This window comes from Gouania willdenowi, chromosome 14 (genome assembly GCF_900634775.1).
Source record: "Gouania willdenowi chromosome 14, fGouWil2.1, whole genome shotgun sequence".
Lineage (NCBI taxonomy): Eukaryota > Metazoa > Chordata > Actinopteri > Blenniiformes > Gobiesocidae > Gouania > Gouania willdenowi.
This window is the reverse complement of record NC_041057.1, coordinates 11,347,813-11,368,922: the sequence shown is the minus strand read 5'-3', so window position 1 is coordinate 11,368,922 and position 21,110 is coordinate 11,347,813. Positions and strand designations below refer to the sequence as shown.

At 39.0% G+C, this 21,110-nt stretch overlaps 2 protein-coding genes across 3 annotated transcripts in view; both read left to right on the top strand.

Moving 5' to 3' along the window:
* The first annotated feature begins 9,875 nt into the window (after nucleotides 1-9,875).
* On the top strand, nucleotides 9,876-13,787 carry LOC114476250 (endosialin-like). Its single transcript, XM_028467640.1, has 2 exons — nucleotides 9,876-10,825; nucleotides 11,819-13,787. The coding sequence occupies exons 1-2, from the start codon at nucleotides 10,375-10,377 to the stop codon at nucleotides 13,561-13,563; spliced, it is 2,196 nt and encodes a 731-aa protein (XP_028323441.1). The 5' UTR covers nucleotides 9,876-10,374; the 3' UTR covers nucleotides 13,564-13,787.
* A 3,079-nt stretch (nucleotides 13,788-16,866) lies between these two features.
* The window catches only part of dpp3 (dipeptidyl-peptidase 3), a 22,532-nt gene continuing 18,288 nt past the window's right edge, over nucleotides 16,867-21,110 (top strand). Inside the window, exon 1 of one of the 2 annotated variants that reach the window (XM_028466553.1) lies at nucleotides 16,867-17,001. In XM_028466553.1, the coding sequence (XP_028322354.1) occupies nucleotides 16,877-17,001 (125 nt within the window). In that variant the 5' untranslated portion in view covers nucleotides 16,867-16,876. Of the gene's footprint in view, nucleotides 17,002-17,250; nucleotides 17,304-21,110 lie in introns of those variants that run through there. The other variant, XM_028466554.1, reaches the window with a different exon arrangement.

Sequence of the window (21,110 nt, the reverse complement as noted above, 5' to 3'; positions counted from 1 at the left end):
GAGCGCTGTCCGTTTATCATCCAATAGATTAATATCATAAATAGTCTTGCGCTTTTGCGCATTTTGTGTCAGCAGCTTCCTGTCTGGGTTCTCTCATTCCTGCCTCTTCTGTGACAACAGGGTTGTCTTTGGTCTGAATTATGGATTTTAATTATTCATCATTTTAAACTTAAGCAACTTGGCCGGGACCAAGTTATGAAGTGGATCAGATCAGAGCGAGTATAAAAGCTCCGCCTTCTGCTGTGCACTGCAATAATTCACTGTTGCTCTTCACTGTCATCATAGATTTATTGTCATTATTTTTGTTTAAGAATTTAAGCTGTTCCTCCATTCATTGTAACGACGCTCAGTCTGCCAGTTCTCTCCATTAATTAGTCACACGCTGCAATCTCCACTTAGCGAGGCTTTAATCACTTGGCTTAAATTCGCGTGTTGTGATCATAGGTGATCGACGGTCGTAAGACAGCTCCTGTCTGACAGGGAATGTTTGGTGAGTTGACGCCAGCTAACGGAGATTAATCCAATCTAGATTTATAACATAGGTCCTTAGTTCTTAGTCTTTGTTTCGTGTAGTTTCAGGTTTTGTTAATTTATGTGTTTTTGTGCTTCCCAGGTATGACTGTTTGCTGGGTCGTTGTTGATGTTACTCTGTTTGAGTGCTGCAGTGGTTTTTGGCCCATGTTTACCTCGTGCCTCCTTCGAACTTTTGGGTTTGGGTTTTTGTTTGTTGTTATTATAAAAATGGACTGGTTCTATGAACTCTACACCTGCCTGCTTCCACCACCAAACCCACATCTCCAAGGCGTGACAGGATGGATGCAAAAGGATTGTTGTGAATTTACTGGAATAGAATAGAATCCTTTTATTGACATTACACAAGTACAATGAAATTGCACATGCCCCTCTCAACAACATTCAATTACACTTCAAAAATTCAAGCCAAACAGATACAATCATGAAAACAACATTAGGTATTAGGTAAAAATCTGTTGGAATAAAAAAGTTAATCAGTATAAAAGTGCATGTGTGGGTTCAAAATATAAAAACAAGAGACCAATTTAAAAAGACAGTATTTCATTATGTTACTGTTACTATATTTCTTTAAATGGTTATTGTTAAAAAAAATTAATGGTTCTGGATTCTATGTCAAAAAGTATTAGGAATTTTTAAAAAAAAGCTTAAATGCAAAAATGAAACTAGACTTCAATACATACATATACATGCAAAAAAACCGTAAACAAAGCAAAGAGCCTTATGTATGTGTGTGCGTTCTGTGAGCTGGTAAAGCCATAATGTTTAAACCTGGTTATTCCTTTGAGTTTCTACAAACATTCAGCCATGTTTAATGTTTCATGGTGTGTGTGTATATATACACATTATTTATACTGCAGTGCTGCTGTCATGTCAGTTAGCTTTACCTCAAAGGTGTGAAATGGAACAAGTTTGTATCCCACCGCTCTGAAATCAAACCTTTTATCCTGAGTAGAATTAATTTAATTGATCCGCTCCAGAGTCCGCTTGCGTGTTAAGTTCACAAGCCCAAGTAATGCAAACTTTCTGAGAAAACTAATACTCGAGCGCTAAAAACAAACCAGTCCTACATAATGATCTGAAAACATTGCTTAAAACTATTAACATTTAAATCCATACTCAAAAATTATTAAAATCTTTTGTTTTTGTCCTACTTTTGCTTCTGGTAAACATCGGTTTATTGTTGTGTTTGAAATGTCTTTCTTGCATCATTATTACTCATTTTCACCTGTCCTAAAATCTCTTAATTGAATGAAATTTAAAAAATAATGACTTAATAGCTGCAGCTCTAAAATGATCGTACTGTTGGCTTTTAGGGGTTGACCATTCACATCTTGAAACTATTTTAGCAAACTCTTTGCTTTAAGGTTGGATATTTGAAACAATGGCAGCAGATTATTAGAAAGGAAATGATAAAACCACTGTTAGACTTCTCATTCCATTACACGTCTGCTGAAGATTTTAGTCGTGCCTTTAGGGAGTTCTCTTGATCCAGACAGTTCATATACAGTAGTTTCTCTGCTCATTTTTCCAAGGAATTGGTTTTTGCGATGCATGGTGAAAGCTGAGCCCCCCTGACCTGATCGATCTGAATGTGTGTTGTTGGGATATTGTGAGCTCGATGATTGAGAAGGAAGTGGTACGCTGAGATGTTTTATTCTCAACAGACTAACACATCAGACACATGTCTGCACTGGTGACATCAACGTCCCCCCTTTTGTCTCTATGGTAAAACCATTATCATGACAAAAGCACACACGCAACTTCAAAGGAGAGCAGCGTGTCCGTGCACTCCTGCGTGTGCACGTTGGTGGATTCATGGCCGTGTCTATGGAAAAGCTGAGCCCATCATCTGGTAAAGGAATAATGTGTGTGGAATGAGCCTCTGTCCTCTCTGCTTTCTGCCTCTCAGCAGTTCGTACAGGTTGGCCGTGTTTGTCTCAGGTTGTGATGATTCTTTCTGGAGTCCTTTTGATAACACATTCATCAGTGGCATCACAGCCTCTGCATGTCATGTAGCCCGGCTGTCACAGCTGAAAGATGTTTGTTTGGTTTAAAGACCTGAATTCAGAAGGAAATGTCTATGGATTTTCCAAGGTATGTGTGTGTGCCAGACTGAAAATCCCAAATTGTTCCACTGGATCTACTCGCTGGATACCAGCACTGGAGGCTGTGTTTGTATTGGGCAGCTTCCAGGTGTGAACAGGAGTTAAATCAAGCACGGACGAAGCAAGACATGGATAATAAGAGAATGGACACTTGGTTAAATAAAACACTGCAATCAGACTTTAGCTTTGATACTTAGATGCAGCTTTTCCTCTACCACTACAAACAATTCAAACTGAGGGCTTTAGTTACTACTGCGTTTATGCCATTTCGATTTAAGGGTAGAAAAGTGAGCTTAGTTTTGCTCAGATGTGACTGTTACGGTTTTATTGACAATCTGGGTGTGAGACGGATTCAGTCTGCTATGGGAGATGAAACACATGGACTTTGTTGAATAAGTGGATACAAGTTTCGTCTCTTTTCTCAACAGGAATCACCAGGAATGCCCACACTCTGGTATTCAACCGCAGGGCTGCTGTTAAATGCTTCAATATGTGTATGTCTTTCTGTGTGTGTGTGTGTGTGTGAGAGAGAGAGAGAGAAAGAGAAGGACTAAGGCCACATGTGGTTAGGATAAATGAATAAGTGATATTATACGCTGGAATTGATAGGATATAAACAATTCAATAAGCCCAATATGTATTGTCTGTGCCGCGATGACCTCAAGTACACTTAGAAAATATACAATTTTTTCGTTACCAAGGCTCAGCGAGGGAAATGAGGCAGTATTTCTTTCTTACTTACTTTCTTAGATGACAGGTTGTATTGTTATCCATCCATCTATCTATTCTTTACATCGGTTCATCCTTACACAGGATGCTGGAGCCTGTTTACTGATAAAACACCCTCATCATATTGCTGCTCCATCACTGACAGGAGTCCAACTGTTATGGCCAGTTGGTCTCCTGTTAAAGTTGCAATATGTAAGTTTTTTTTTTCTTTTTTCCTTTTGCTTCATTTGGTCAAAATCCATTCTAACCTTTGATCATATTGTAAATCAAAGGGTTCTAAGAGGACACTGGGCTAGGCTTGTGCTTCTTTTCTTTGGAGTGTGACACTACTTTTCAGCCAATCCGAGATCTTTTTACAGAGTGGTCCATGAGCTGTTTGGGGCATTACTATTGGCTTGATTCCGACTAAAGTCGATGCAAGTTCATGTCCTACCTTGTAGTAAAAGTGCAATGGCGGACCTTCCAGCAGGAGAAGTCCCCATTGCGGTGTTATGGCTTAACGGTTACATGACAAAGCAAGCGGAAAAAGAAAGACAGATGTGGTGAAGCAACAGTCTAAAGTCCACGCGGAACCAAAGCGAACGTCCATGACTGTATGTGTGTATTCTACTACACATACTGGTGTCAGAGGGAGAGTGATAACAGATAGGATAAATTGTGTGTAAACCCAAGAGAAGCATATCTAAGGTGGAGAGAACATGTACACTTTATTTGCAGTCTGGACGTAGATTGGTATGGGTCTGCTCTGACCTGCAGATGGGATCACTGCAGCCACCTGTGAGTTTTTGTGGCAGAGAAGTGGCTCACAGCAAAACAGTAACTAGAGATTGGTAAGTGCTTTCATGTCAGAGTCTCTAAAATGTCAAAAAAAACTCTCCAATAACTCAAGATAAAGTCCCCACATTTGGCACTCGTCTCCATTGAGAAAAAAGTCGCAGAGCTTCACAATTGTGTGCGTTCCCGAGAATAATAATTTGAAACAGGAAGGAGAGGGGGGAGTGTGGTAGATTCCATACAAGTCTCATGGTTCTACATACTGCAGCTTTAACCTAAAATGTTGAACTGTGTGAAGAACCCGTGGAGAGCACATGCAAACCCTGCACCACATTTATATTATCAAAATATATCGACTTAAAGGAAATATCTTTACACATTATGGTAACAACAAGCACAGGTTATTCTTTGTTCTTTAAATACACATTGATTTACTCTTCATAAACAACGCTCCACTCAGCCTCCCTGTAGTACTTGGCACAACGATGAACACATTATTGGAGTTTGATTTCTGGAATTTGGCCTAAATAAAGATCAAGAAGTTCCCACACATCAAATATGTGGTTGTACGACTCAGATATTTCAATCTTTGCTATTGAACTTGATGTTGTGCAGAATGACAAAGAAGTAATTACTACGAGGGAATACTGACAGTACATGTTCTTCATCAAAGTCAAATAAAATTTGACCCAACATTTCCTGTCAGTAAATTGTCTAGTAAACACTCATTTCTTCTCAGAATGCATCGTGTTTCCCTGTGCTGCTCAGATAATTAACACACACACACACACACACACCTTTTCATAATGGGATTAACAGGATGTGTTATTCATCAGTTCATGTTGCCATTTGTTATTTTTTACACCCAAAATACTCCAAAACCTTCCCTGATTCTGGATATTTTTTCTGCAGTAGTTTTTTCATCGTAGACAACCATTAGTCAACCTTGCCTTTCAGCGATAAAAATGATTAATCGCTGCCAAATACATCCAGCTTAACCCCAGGTGCGATAACAAAGAAATGCACTGCATTCGTCTTACACCAAAACGACAAGCCAAAATTGTTTTTTTTTTTTTCACAAGCAGCGCTCCTTCTGCCTCCCTCTGACTTGGTCACATATGAAGTACAACCACATGCCCATCTGCTGGCCAGTAAAGCAGCAGGGAGTTAATAGTCAAGTGGTGCGGGCGGCAGCAGAGGTCAAAGGGATAGAGGGTTAAATGACCCTCCTGCTGAACCCACCCACTCCTTTGCTGGTCTAGGGCTGCAAACAACAACCCTCTGGAAAATACTCAGTCAGTCAACATGGGAAATGTATCAGCAATGCTGCATACTTTGGGTTTTGCATTATTTTAACATTTTAGTTTTCTTCATTAGTTGTCTATTCATACAATAATGAGTTTAATGATAGAAGGTGATTCTAAACCAAACTTTAAACAGTGTTGAAAAATGTCAGGATACACAATGAAACAATAAATTGTTGTTCCACGGGGAACAACAAAAAGAAAGCTGTTGACAGTAAGATATGCAGAGAATTCATAGGTTGTATTTGCACCGTAAAAGTCAGAGGGTCATTAATACCATCAGGGTATTATTGAGTCAGTTCCTAAATCCAACCCAAAAACCTGAACCGTTTTTGTTTAAAACAAAACATGAATCGTTTTAGAACAACCTAAGGTCAAGCTTTGGTTTTGCACTGAAAAATACTGTAGGTGGATTAAGAGTGTGAACCATGGCGTCATCGGCTGCTGGTTGGGTTGTCAACCATGAAGAACACATTTGAAGCAGCCACAATGTTTGGTGAGTGGTGACAACGCAGATTTAAACAAACTGCAGGGTGAAGAAAAGACAGCAAATAAATGCAGATTTTTATTAAAAATGTCTGCAGAAACCTAAAAAGAACAATGATGTTATTGTGTTATTGTAATTCTCTCTTCCCACCTCTGTCAGTAGAAGTTCAGTTTTAGTGTTCTTTTCTTTTTAAATTGTAGACTACTACTTATTCATTTATTCATTTTGTAATTTAATCAAAAATTCACTTTTTCTTATTTTATTATGTTTTTTGGTTATGGATTCATTAAAATTAGTCTTGACTTTCAGAAAATTGTTACTATTCCTTTTGCTCTATGTCTTTGTTGTAATTTCCTATATTATCTCAGCTACAAACTGTTAGATATTTTAATTAATTAGTGTTGATTTTGAAGTTTGTTACAGTTACGACGGTGTTACAGGAGCTGGAAAGGAAGAACGCTGTGCACAAACGACACTATGGGACCGATCCCGAACACAAGTCTTAAATATCTGTCCGAACCCGACCCGTCCGGTGCCGTCGGGTCCCTTCAGGGTTCGGTCGGGTATCCATCCTCTATCCACTATCAGCTGTGCTCTGGTGATAAACAAACAGCTAATGCGCGCCCCCGCGATGGCTTGGCTGATGGCTGCAGTTACACTAACCACCATGGTGTCACTGAGTCTGATTGACACAGACCGGGTGTGAAGTGGCCCAAAGCTGCAGATAGGAGAGAGTGCGAAACTGTTTTGAACGCATGCTCAGGCTTGATCACCCTGTAGCTGGCCACCTTTGATGAGGAAGTTTAGTGTTAAAAAAGGCCAAAAACACCCCCTGATTCAAAGGAACACTACTGAAAATGTACATATTTCTCATTTATCTGAGGCAAAGCTCCCACTATTACTACATCCACTATTTTTAAAATAATCATTATTTTTTAAGAATGATTACGGCGCAAAACATGCAGGGATTGTGTTTGTGATCTTTTTACGATGTTCTGATTCTATGATCTGCCAACACAATTTTATGTGGAAACGTGAACCTGTCATGAAAATGAAAATGTTTCTATTTTGGCGCGTGCCAACAAGACTTCTACATTTTTTCCGTGCTGCTAGACACGACTTTCAAACTCATGTATTTCAACTGGAAGTTATTTCGCGCAATTACGTCAAACAGAACATTCTCTTTAGGGTTAGGGAGGGTTATGTTTAAGGTAATAAATCCCATTGACATACATTGGTTTTCAAATAGTTCAAAGCAGCTCGACACATGCCGCGCATCATGACAATAAATTATGTCACACGGCAAGAAGCATAAAAGAAAATCCTGTTGCGGTTCACAAAAAATAATACCACATCATTTTGTGATAGTTGCCGTTTCCTGTGTAGGAATAAAAGTTTTAAGACTATGACAATGAAACTGATTATTTGCACACACCCATTGTTCATGATGGATGTAATCCACAATGCACACATAATAGATTTGATTCACAGAGATCCATCCTTCCGTGTCACCACCTACAGATTTTCACTTTCGCGTAAAACTCCCTCATCCACGACTAAATGGATCAGCACTTTATTTGAGGAGCTGCTCAAACTTTTGATGCATATTTTGGCCATGTTTGTACTTTTCTTTCATCTCTGGTTACACGTTTGTGATTTTAAGTGAAACTATTCTTGGGTGGTTTGAATTTGAATCTGGTTGAGCTGTTTTTTCCCCTCCTCACATTTTGTGGATATTTATTGAGCTTGACTGTGATCTTGTGATGACTCATGGAGAATATTGATTGCCTTTTAACAGAGAAAATAAGATTGAACACATTTTGTCAAAAATGAATCACTGGTGCTTTTACGTTGAGTTGTTTCGACAGAAAATCAAATGAACATCTATTGTGTTGCACAAATTAGAAATAAAAGCTGGAGTAATTCCGTTGCTTTGATGCTTTGAAGACGAGACGTGACCATTGGTTAGGACTCAGGAAGGATATGTGACCAATGACTTCTTTGAGCTTCAATAGAAACCAAGTTGCATTGTATGCAGATTAACGCATAGGAGGGAATTTGAGGGTCGAAAATATTAAAGCACAGAGCTTGTGTCTGCTCTATCATTTACATTTCAGGAATGTGTCTAATGGTACGTGGCAATATGAAGGAGGAGGAGCCCACTAGGCTGAATGATAGAATAAACAGACCTTGAGCGGGAGGTTTGGGGTTTGGGGCAAAATCCTGCTGATTCGGAAGTCATAACAAGAGTCGAGCTGAAGAATGGGAGAAAAAGTGGCGAGCAAAAGATAAAGGAAGAGAGAGGGCGGGAGGATGCGAGAGAGGAGAAGAGAAGAGGAGGGACAAGGGGATGAAATAATAATAACGGAAAAGGAAAAGACCAGGGAATGGGGGTAATCCAAGAAAAGCAGACGTTGATAGGATGAAGGAGGAGGGGAATAAGGCTGAGAGGCTCTTTAGGCTCTCCAGGATGCAAAGGTTTAATGTTTGTTCCCTCTTCATTTCCAGAGGTTGTTACATAAGTGCACAGGACTGCTGAATAGTGAGACTGTATATACTGGGATTGCCAAAACCAACATGGTTAAACTACTCATCTGTTGTGCGCGCAGGCCTGTGCTGCGGCTAATAATGGTTACAGCTACGAGAAGAGTAGTTTAACTACTTTCCATCTCATCATCATTTTTTTTCTTTTCTTTTTTTTTTTCTTTTTAAAAAAAAAGGCCACGTTGGGGAAAATCATGCTGTCGTTGTTGCGATTGCAATAAGCAACAAGGTTTGAGGATGAAATGTTGTTGATGATGCGAACCAGACAAAATTACTTTGTGGCGAGACAAACAGGCGTGATTGTGCAGCAATTAGGCCTCCTTGTGTGGGCACAGCTTAATTTGTCATTTATCAAATTAGATGTTTGTCCCACTCAGGATCTCAATCCACATCCTCCGTCGTAGGCTGAGGGGAAACTTTAAAATAAACGCACTTCATTCACGTTTTACTTTATTGCTTGTTTCAGTAAACAAACAAACTGTAATTTCCTCATTTTTAAGATTAGACATAAAATTGGCACCGCATGTTCATGTGCAGAAAGGGATCGAGTGACGGCAGCGGAGGTACCCACCGGTTATTCGTCACCCCAAGTTACCGAAAGGTCAGGCTGATGCACATCTGGCATTTCCTGTTTCCTCTCCTCCATATGCCCTCGAGTGGTCGCCAAATTCACACACATACACACACACGTGCAATTAGACAGACATCTGTACCATATGAAGGTATTTAATAACAGCACTGGAGTGAACTTTGCACACATGCACACACTGATTGTGAGTGGGAGCAGTTCGACAGGTATTCTATTCCATGCTCCAATCTTTCCATTTGACTGTAAGAAACTCCAGCTGGTGAGGACAAAAAAAAGGAGAAGAATTTAGTAGGGATGACAGAAAGTAGTGTGAAAAGTCAAGGTATGGCTTCTGACGGATCAGTAAAAAAGGTGGTAGTAAAAAAGAAACACATTTAAGAGCTAAAGGGAGAAGAAAGTGTCATAAAGGCAGGAGTGGAAGAGAAATGAGGAGAAGGGGAGACAATTCCTACATCTCACAGAGCTGACAAACACTTTCCACTGCTGATGCTAAGCAGCATGCACTTCATCAAGGCATGCATGAGTATGTGCGTGTGCGCGCGTCTGTGCACTTCTGTGTGTCTAAAGGCATGAGCAAAATGGGGACAGGATGGTGCCGTATGGTTTTCATAACTCTCTGAGGGTTTTCAACCTTCCAACCCCCCCAAACCCGTCAACCCCTCCAGCCTTCCCATTTACGCTCACACACACACTCCTCCAGCCCGCTTTTTCCAAAAACACACAATTCTTTTTCCTCTACGTCGTAGCCCCCCCCCCCATCCCCTTCCTCCCTCCCCCATCCTTCTCTCTTTCTGAGATTGAGTCAGAAAGCCAACTTTGCTGAGGCAGGACCAGATACAGTCCAGCGTTTGTCACTGAAGATCTTTTGGACCCTATTATTGGACTTTTTATCACTTTTTTGGGGGGGAACCTTGGCCTGCTTACCTTTCAAACCTGAGTTCTGCTGGTACTTTTGTTGGACTCTAATGGACTTTTGAAGCATTTTTCATTCAATTTATATTTAGCTTTTTAGGACCTACATTTTAAATCAAAATTGGTCAAGGCTGTATTTTGGGACACTAAATTTGTGGTGGTGGTGTGCAAATCAAGGTGAATCGGGACTGCTTTGAGTTAAAGTGTTGACACTTGAGCAGGTCGTATCCCACAAAATTGCTTAAAATTGAAGAGAAAATAAACACATCTTCAACCCTAAATTGTTAAGACTCCATCAGAATTTCCCTCGAGTGAACACAAAGCCATAAAACAGTGTTATTTATAGTTTTGTGTTTTCTTCCCATCAACCACTCCTTTGAAGGCTGGCTTAGTTTGATGATAAAGTGTTGGTGGAGGATGCTGACAATAAGTGGGACCAGTGGAGGAATGAGCAGCAGCAGCAGAATGAGTCTCCTGTGCATCCTGTGGCTGGTGACCGTCAGTCTGACCCCTGGGTGTGAAGGTCAGAGGCTCAGAGAGGCTGAGGGAGACCAGGCCGTGGGCCGAGCTCAGCTGGAAGAGACGGACGCCGTCTGCCACCAGGACGGATGCTACGCGGTCTTCCTCCAAAAGAGAAGCTTCCGAGAGGCTGGGCGGAGCTGCAGGGAGCGTGGGGGGACACTGGCAACCATGCACACTGTGGAGGCAGCGGGTGTGGTCCATAAGATGCTGATGGCCGTGGACACCCAAGGGTCACGGTTGAGGCTCCGGCTCTGGATCGGCCTGCACAGACCCCCACGCCAATGCTCAACCACAAGGCCACTTAGAGGATACGTCTGGGTTACAGGCAAAGTTTTACATTCTTAATATTTGACTTTAATTAAACCTTTAATCTTTAATCCGATCACTCTGGGTTTGTGACAGATAGTAACCTGACCTCTCTCCAGGGTCCTGCACTGGTTTTTACATTAGCTGCTTCTCCCCGAACACAAACAGTGCTAATGCATCCTGAGAATCCCAGTCTCATTTTCCCTCAAAATTGCAAGGAAGTCCTTAAGTGTTTCAGATTTAACATAGGGGGTGTTTACATTTGTTCGTACACAAAGGAGGCACATCTTCCTGCCAAATCTTTGAACCAAATATTTGATTTAACCACACCTTTCAATTCACATTTTTTGGTTTTTTTTCTGCATTACCAACAATGCCAGATGAAAAACAATGGGATGTAATAATAAATTGATTATTTTTGTATGTAGAAGCAGCATGCATTTTCCTGATTTATAGCTTCTCATACATTTTGTCTGGTTATACTTAATTAAAACATAACTCTGTAAATGTTATATGAAAAGCAACATTCAATTGAATTGATTTACATAAGCATTATTATTCCGACATGGACATTTGGCACTTATGTTTTGAGTTTGCATCTATAAACCTAAACAGCTGTGAGATGTTTATGTAGCAGTAAATAAGCATTCTAATCATATATTGCTTCCATCTGTGTGTTGGCAGGACTTTAAATAGTTTGGTTTAATGCAATGTGGCAGTAAAGAAATGGGTGGATATGATTGGCAGAAATATATTTGGCCTTTTAAAGACTTAGCTTAACCAATTAGCCCGATACTAACTTCCGTGAATCACCCAAAAGTATGAACTTTTTCTTTAGTTCCACAAGCTTTGGCTCTGAAATCCTAAAGCAATTTTTCCACTTCAAACTCATTTCAAAACTTTTCATGTGGCTTCCATAATTATGATTGGCTAAGCCCTTTAAATCTGCCTTCTATCATGCCTGAACAACTGTATACAGGTGCTGAGCTCTTGTTGTCTTTGTTTCCAACAGGAGACCAGGATGGCAAATTCACCAACTGGTTACGTGAAGAAACGCCTGGAACTTGTGCGGCCCCTCGATGCGTGGCCATGACGTTCCACACATCGGAAACGGCACGTGACCACAAAGAAAACCTCCGATGGATCGATGGCTCCTGTGCAGTCCCTCTGGACGGATACATCTGTCAGTACGGTTACAAAGGAATGTGTCCACCTCTTGGGGATGAAGGACGATCTCCAGCTGTTTACACCACTCCTTTCCATCTGGTCAGCACCATACTCACTCACGTGCCCTACGGCTCAGTGGCTGCTCTGGATTGTCCTGCAGATGTTTCGAACCCGAATGCTGTGACTGAGCAAACAGTTCTGTGTATGGAGAGAGATGATAACACTGTGGGTTGGTCCAGGGAGTCTCCGCTCTGTTCGTCCAATCCAGCTCCCCAGCATCAGGACTGGTGCAGTGGGGATCATGGATGTGAGCAGTACTGCCAGAACACCGACACAGATTACTACTGTTACTGCTCCGAAGGCTTCACGATAGACGAGGACGGCTACAGCTGCAGGCCGGACCCTTTGACACAAACCGAGCCGCTTCAACTTTCTTCTGATGCCGCTAGTCCCACCGAGGAGCCTCAGATGAAGGAGGTGTGCGTAGTAATGGGATGTGAGTATAACTGTGTGGAGACCCTAAGGGGGCCCCGCTGCACGTGTCCCCCGGGTTACCAAATGGCTCCTGATGGTCGCAGGTGTTCCGATGTTGACGAATGTCATCAGAAGCCTTGCTCGCAGGACTGCTTCAACATCCCGGGCACCTTCCACTGCACGTGTTTCCCTGGGTACCAGCCAGACGATGAGGGGGAGTGCGTGGACGTGGACGAGTGCCTGGATGAAGGAAGCTGTGAAGGATCCTGTGAGAACACCATGGGGTCCTTCACTTGTCTCTGCAGTCCTGGCTATGAGTTGGGCAGTGGTGGAGAGTGTGTGGATGTTGATGAGTGTGTGGGGGATTCCCCCTGCGGGCAACAGTGCCTCAACTTTATGGGAGGGTATCAGTGTTACTGTGACAATGGCTTTGACCTGCAGTCAGATGGACTGACATGTGTGCCTTCGCCCGACGATGAGGAGTATTCCACTCTGACCCCTGACCCCAGTGACTCCTCTCTTGTGGAGGACTTGGACCCCAGCATTGACACTCCCTGGTCCACGTCCTTCACCCCTGATCCAGAGTTTGAACCGGACACTAACATTGAAGTTGACTGGCTGACAGAAGCACCTCATGAAGTTTCCCCTGATATGCCTCATGGTTCAGACAATGACCTGAACAAGTGGGATGCCTTATCACCAGTACATTACCACACAACCCCATCACCAGGGCAAAAACACAGTACGGGTAATGAAATTGATCATCAGGCTGGAGCAAAAACCAGAGGGGAAGAAGTCAGAGTTATTGTAGCAGGTAATAATCCACATGAGTCTGATGCTGGGACAGGGGAAGCAGAGGAGCCAAAGATTAACAGTGTTGAAGATGCACAAGGCATAGAAGACAGATCTAGCGATGGTAAACCCAAACAAGACAAGAGCTGGCTTCTTGTAGCCCTGCTCGTTCCCCTCTGCGTGTTTCTTGTAGTAATGCTCGCTCTGGGGATCGTCTACTGCACCAGCTGTGCTGTAGATAAGAGCCTCAGTTTTACAGACTGCTATCGCTGGGTTCTCCCCACAACACCTCCTGACACAAGGAACGGCAAAGCCCAAGCGTGACCCCCCCTTCAATAAGAAAACACAGATGTGTTTACCACTCAGAGGTCTGTTAACATTTTCTCGTGGTGCAAGAGCGGTCACATAAACTACGACTTGGATGTAGTACAGATGACCGACTCCTCCACTTATCGACAAAAACTTCATTCTTTCTGTTGCACAGCCCCTGTATATTTTTCACTTTTTCATTTTGTTTTTTAGAGTCAATAAAACTTTCAAAACAGTGACAGACTGTGTGGTTTATAAGTGGAAGAAAATGAGTGATTTTTCTCTCTCTGTGTGAGTAGAAACAAAAAACTAGTGGTATGTCCTTTAAGATAAAGAAGAGGAGGAGTAATGACATATCGTTTAACTATGTGCATGTTTGTGAGTGTGTGGGGGTGCCCTCCATGCACTTACAATAAATTGTGAAAATCCTTCAGTTGATGAAGGGGCCAAATCCGGCCCTTTGGAGCATCCAATGTGGCCTGCAAAAATAACAGAGAAAACATGAATGACTGTTTAAATTACCAAATGATTCAGTTGTAGATATTTCAGTCCCCTCCAAATACACACATTAAATGAAACTCTGCAATATTTGCAGGACTCACACTTTTCCAATGCTTACCGTGTATCACATGATGGTTGTCATTTTTAAATGCAATTTGTTGAAAGAAATCAAAATATTTCCAAAATCCTCCAATTTCCTTGAAAGTTTACCCCAAAATTTCCCCAATTTGAATTAAAAATGCCACAAAATGAAGGAAATTTAAGTAGTGATCCTGCAGGAACAGGTGTTTGTCACTTAAACACTTTATATTTCATTTATATTTGGTAGTGCAAAGTAGGACACATCAATGTTGAAATTACTTGTTTTCGTGCCTAAAATCTTTTGCAAACCTTTTTGAAATCAAATGTACTTCACCATAATTGACCCCTCAACTAAAAGGAGTTTGATTAGAGTTTCTAAATTGTCAATACAGTAGTAAACATATGCGTGTCTCTATGTCTGTCTCCATTTTAACAACGTAAATACCTGGTTTCTTCAATGCATTTCTGGAGAACTTAGAAGAATTCTGTATTGATTCAGCCCACAGTGCTTCACCCACACCTTTTGTCATCACAAAAAAATAAAAGGTATTTGGATCAAGAAGATACAGTGGTATGTTGAAAAACTTCACTTTAGCCAAAAAAAAATTAGAACACAAAATATAAAGCGTATAAATAGAGGGTTTTCACCCATAGATATCATATATAAAGTCAAAATCACAGTTTGCTCAACATGTTTTTTTAACATTAGTTCTTTCTGCATGTTTAGGAATTAGATCACACAAAATAATAAGAATAAGAATCAAATGAACAACAAAATCTATTATGATTTTTCACATTTCATTTTTTCAAATAAAAAGTGCAATTAACAATACACTTATCAAAGTGTATTGAATACAAATCAAACAAAACAAATATTTTATCCTCTTTCCTATTTTGCATATTGGGATAAAAAGTAATTAAAAAAAAAAACTAAAACATGAGTAATACAGTTGAACTTTAGTCTGTTAAATTTTATTTTGTTTTATATAATGTATTTTTATATCTTACCTATATAATATAGAGGTATATTATTATTGATACAAAAATATCTGTGTGTGTGTGTGTGCGTGTGCGTGTGTGTGTGTGTAATATCCAATTCATATTTACCAATATGCCATAGCCTACCACGTGTCTTTGTTAGAGCATAATACAAAGAATTTTAGCCAGAAAACACGTATTTTTCATTGTTCACAGCATCCTGTTTCATAACTAAATCTCTGCTGTTTGTAACAAACTAAACCATGTGAAAATCGGGTAAAAATTCGGGGACTTATGATGATTATTGTAATTGGGGATACACTTTCCTCAGTAGAAATAAATGCAGGCCGGGCGCATTAGAGACCTGTCCAAGATGGCGGCCGTGCAGCTCGTCAGCTCCAATATGCAATACAGTCCATGAGGCGTCTTCTGGATTTACCAATTAGTTCAAACTATTTTTATTTTTTTTTAATAGCCCTGGGGAAACGTCAAAATAGTAAATTGGCACGAAAGCTATATTCTGTCTTTGAAAATAATTTGTTGTTTTGAATTGGCGAGTGTGTTTGTGTTCACCATGTTCGTGTGTATGTTTGTATGTGGATGTGTTTATGTGCATTTGCTTGCAGACTGCCCATTTTCTGCTTTGTTTGGCCCTGATCTTCTCTGTGCCTATGCTCCGATTATTATTCACAAGTTTTTTTTCTTTTTTTTTTATGCCCAGCTCTTATGCTTTTCTTTGTTGTACCCCCTTTAGCTTTAAATGTTTTGTTTTTATTCTGTTCTTGCTACTGAAGCTGTAACAAATTGAGGTATTATCCTCATCGAGTGTTTGTCATTTTGAAATTGTTCAATTAAAAAAAAAAAAAAAAAAAAAGTCTATGAGGCGTCTATGTATATAATGTCTATGGTTTTCAACAACGTCACTTTCTGGGCAGTAACCCGGATGCGCGGCCATGTTGGAGATAAGCAGATGTTGACACTACATGTTGGAGGCTCACAGAGGTGTAGTCTGTGATGGATAAACCACAGAAAAGCTCCTCAAAATGCATTATAGATGCAAAGGCATACAGGGAAGGACTTGGTCCACACGATATTTGGAAAAAATACAGTTTATTGCTGGTGCAGATCCATACGAGTCGGCTCCCCCGTCTTGGATCAATCACGACCCGGAGAGTCTGGTGCAACAATGTTGAGCTAGTCTCATGTCACTGATCCCCTGATGTAGAACTACTGACTATAAAATGCAGACATTGTTCTGCTCCCTGATCTGTTATAACTTTCGGCAGTCTATAAAACTCCACATGTTTTTCACTGTCTAAAAACACGACAATAGTTCACCATTTCCTCTCAAAATTCGGGATTTGCTTGTGTGTGTGCTGTTTGTAAACCTGCTGTTTATCTCTAAAATGGCGACTTCGGGCTGATGATGCGCCGTGAAAACCCTCTATTATAAACATTAGTGGAGAGCTTAATTTTACCATCATTTTTCGCTTGCTGACAAATAATCACACGCTGAACATCATATTTTACATGTTTCATGCAAAACCAATTGCCAAAAGACAATATTAAAACATTGAATTTCCCTTATACCTGTGATTTTAAATGGCATTAACCTATAAAGTGTAAAGTTGTTTATCTTTTCCTTTGGAAAAAATACAATTCGTCCAGTACTGCCCACTCTATTACCTATATATCTATGTATGTATAGATCTGCAGAGGGAGCTAGAGCTTAGGTTCCAGGGTCACACTCTCATATACGTTTCAAGTCATGAATCAACGACGTCTGTTCTCAAAATGTATCAGTTCGTGGAAAAGCTTTTCGACGAGGATGGGATTCGAACCCACGCGTGCAGAGCACAATGGATTAGCAGTCCATCGCCTTAACCACTTTAGGTAATATCCCAAGCGTAATGCCTGTAGCTACTACTTGACTTGCTTAAACTGGGAGGTCTTGGTTAAATGTTTTAACAGTTAAAGTCTGTCAAGATTTTCCTACGCTTTGCTGCTTTTGTCAAAAAAAAAAAAAAAAAAAAAAAAAAAAAAAGTAGCTCTGGCCATACGGCTCATTGATTTGTCAAACTTTCCACCAAACCGTGCTGTGATTGGTCAAAGGGCGGGACTATCGTTGAATGAATACAGGAAGTGTACAGCGTGAGATTGCACTTTGACGTTCGCCTGAGCCGACCAACAAAAAGGTAACGGGCCGCTAAGTCTTGCTTTAAAACTTTTGTTTGTGAAGGGTTAGCTGTGAATTGCTGCCTCTAATTCCAGATGTTCTTTAAAGTGTAGCAAACGGTCCGTGTTTTGCTCATGTATACATAATAAAATGATCCAGATGCCGTAGTAAGCGTGTACAACAAAAGCTCTTGTTAGCTGTAGCCTAAACCACAGTAAATGTGGTAGAAATATTCTACAAACAGACCATGACTTTATATTGGCTGTCCTTTTGTTATTGGATTATGTGTATGAGTTTAAAACTGGGATTATATACCGTAAAATTAAAGTGAAAGCAAACGTTAATCATTTATATTTGAGCTCTATGGATTGTTGGTTTAAGCCCTGATTTTTACATTCACGTTATCTATTCTTTATACAAACTTGTTCTCACTTGATAAAGGCTATTCATGCTCATTTAGGCGTCATTTGAAGGATTATTTTCGACCTGTAATGACATGTGCATTAATTAGCCATAATCACAAGGTGGAGAGGGGATTCTGAAGGTGTGTACAGTACAGTACAGCATGTTGTATTTCATGCATATTGTTTGTGGTTTGTTTTTTAGAAAACCATGTGACTGAAACCAAAACTAAACTCTCTGCTAGGTTATTGTAAGTCAATTTACTGCATCATGGCTGGTCAAGGATCAACAGTTTACAAGAGAATTATATATATATATATATATATATATATATATATATATATATATATATATAGCAACAAGCCACTTTTAATTGAATCTCTAAAAAATATGGAAATTATGAAATAGTGTCAGAATATGCAATGCATCAAGTTTGATTTGTCCATGTTTATGGAGGTACATTTGACTTTTTTATAAAAAAAAATAAAATAAAAAAATCTTTTCATCAAATATATATATATATAAAAAACTTCAATTCAATCAAAAACAATCAAAGAAAGTGTTTTAAAGCAATAATATATATTTAAGACTAAATAATTTGCTTTTGAACACTTTTGATGGTTTTTTTTTCAATTAAAAAATATATTTTTTAAAATATTTTTTTAATTTAGAAAAGATTCACTTCAATTTAAAAAAAAATGAAAAGGAAATCAAAGAAAAAGGTGCTTGAATGCAAAGAAATATATCAGAACCCAGAAATTACATTGAAATTGCATTTTAACACATTTTCTTTTGATTTAATTTTTAAATTTTTTTTTTATTGAGTAATAAAAACACAAATCTAGCTGGATACATGCTAACCGTTTATACGTCCACAAATACCAACAATAGGCAATCGGACATTGATAGCTTTATCCTTTGAACGAATCATACTATCTTTTTGTGTCACATTTGTGGTCTCCTTACTCCTAGAATTCTTGTAAGTGAAATCGGTGTGATGCTTTGCCCAAACATCTTGTGATCTAGATGTTACTTTTTATTGTACCACCACCGCCCTTGTGTCAGACAATAAAAATTCCTTTCTAGAAAATGCCGTTCTAACCTGATGGATCTTTCAGCATGAGGCCAAACTACTAAACAAATGGAATAGTTTAATAACTAGTTTGAAGGTTTGTTTTGGCTTTTAGATTCATGCTTTGGGCCAGTTTGACATATTTACAATGACGAGGAGTGAAACAAAAAGTAAGGTTGCTTTGTATGTGTACAGAAATATATTTTTTTCCAATAACAAAATGACTTCAAAAAAATATTTTCAAAGAAATATTCACTTCATTAAAAAACAATTAATCAAAGAAAAGTGTTTTAATGCAAAAATATATATATTTGAGACCGAAAAATAGCATTTTAACACTCTTTTTCTTTGAAAATATTTTTTTGATTGAAGTTATTTTAAATGTTTATTTGATTGATTAATGAAGACTGATTTAACCTGCTTACACGCTGACCATTTTTTTTTTACAAATATCAACAATAGGCAATCGGACACTGGTAGCTTTATCCTTTGAACGAATCATACTATCTTTTGTGTCACATTAGTGGTCTCCTTACGCCTAGAATTCTTGTAAGTGAAATCGGTGTACCACCACCGCCCTTGTGTCAGACAATAAAAATTCCTTTCTAGAAAATGCCGTTCTAACCTGATTGATCTTTCAGCATGAGGCCAAACTACTAAACAAATGGAATAGTTTAATAACTAGTTTGAAGGTTTGTTTTGGCTTTTAGATTCATGCTTTGGGCCGATTTGACATATTTACAATGACGAGGAGTGAAACAAAAAGTAAGGTTGCTTTGTATGTGTACAGAAATTATTTTTTGTTAATTACTTTATGGAACAAAAATGTTTGAAATAAAAGAAGGAAAAAGATCAACAGCTTTTTTTAAATAATGAAGTTTAAGATTGTAATATATTGTTTTTGGCATACAGACTTAAGTTATCAACTGACTTACTGTAGTTGAAAGCAAAGAAAATTGTAAAAATGCAACAATCTGGTTGAACCATTGTCCAAAAATCAGGACTGTCAGCTCCAAAGCAGGACACTTGTAGAGATGCAGACATGGTTAAAACATCACAAATTCACATTTAAATGTATGTGGAACATGGATAGAGAACTGCTCTCGGTGCACCAGAAAAAAGTTCCCCAGCAGACTAAGCCTATAGCAGCAGAACTTTAAAAATGCCCAAAGTTATGAGACAGTGTTTGTACAATAGGAAAATGTTAAGTCTCATTTTGATAATAGAGATAGTTCTGGGCCTCTCATAATGAAACTGAAGCTGGTTCTGGTTCATACATGAACTTAAGAGTAATTATGAGGAAGTATTAAACTTTCTAAACCTAAAGTTGCCATCACGCTAACAAATGCCAACATCTATTCTTTGACTTTCCTTCACTGGGAAGGTCTAGGTCGAATGTCTTTGTGTTAAATCCTGTCGAGATTTGATTCTGCTCGCTGCTTTCATAGAAAACTGTGGTTATGGTGACTTTGATTTGTCAAACTTTCCACAAAATCGTGCTGTGATTGGTCAAGGGGCGGGACTACGGTTGAATAAATACAGGTATTGTACAGCGTGAGATTGCACTTTGACGTTCGCCTGAGCCGACCAACAATAAGGTAACGGGCCGCTGTTTGGCTGTAATACTTTGGTTTGTGAAGGGTTAGCTGTGAATTTCTGCCTCTTTTTTCACATGTGCTTCAAAGTGTAGCAAACGGCGTGTTTTGCTTGTTCCAGTATATTTGCCAAAATGATCCAGATGCCGTTTTAGCGTGCACAACAAAAGCATCTGTTAGCTGTAGCCTAAACGACAGTAGATGTGGCAGAAAGTGAAAGCAAACAACAGTCATTTATTATTCTATATTTCAGCTCTATGGTTCGTTGGTTTTATTGAAACTTGTTCTCACTTGGTAAAGGTAATTATGGAGGTGGATTTGTGTCTGTACAATTAAAAAAAAAAATAATAATAATAATTTCAAAAATCACTTAATATAAAACAAACTTTTCAATCAAATAAATTTACTCCAAAGAAAAAAAAAATGTTTATAGAAAATATTTTTTTCCAATAACAAAATGACTTCAAAAAAATATTTTCAAAGAAATATTCACTTCATTAAAAAACAATTAATTAAAGAAAAAAGTGTTTTAATGCAAAATATATATATATTTGAGACCAAAAAATAGCATTTTAACATTTTTTTTCTTTGATTGAAAATATTTTTTTGATTGAAGTTATTTTAAATGTTTATTTGATTGATTAATGAAGACTGATTTAACCTGCTTACACGCTGACCATTTTTTTTTTACAAATATCAACAATAGGCAATCGGACACTGGTAGCTTTATCCTTTGAACGAATCATACTATCTTTTG

Coding starts and splice junctions, on each gene's coding strand:
- LOC114476250 (XM_028467640.1), top strand. CDS start 10,375: ATGATAAAGTGTTGGTGGAGGATGCTGACAATAAGTGGGACCAGTGGA. Junction 10,826..11,818: donor AGGATACGTCTGGGTTACAG/GCAAAGTTTTAC, acceptor TGTTTCCAACAG/GAGACCAGGATGGCAAATTC.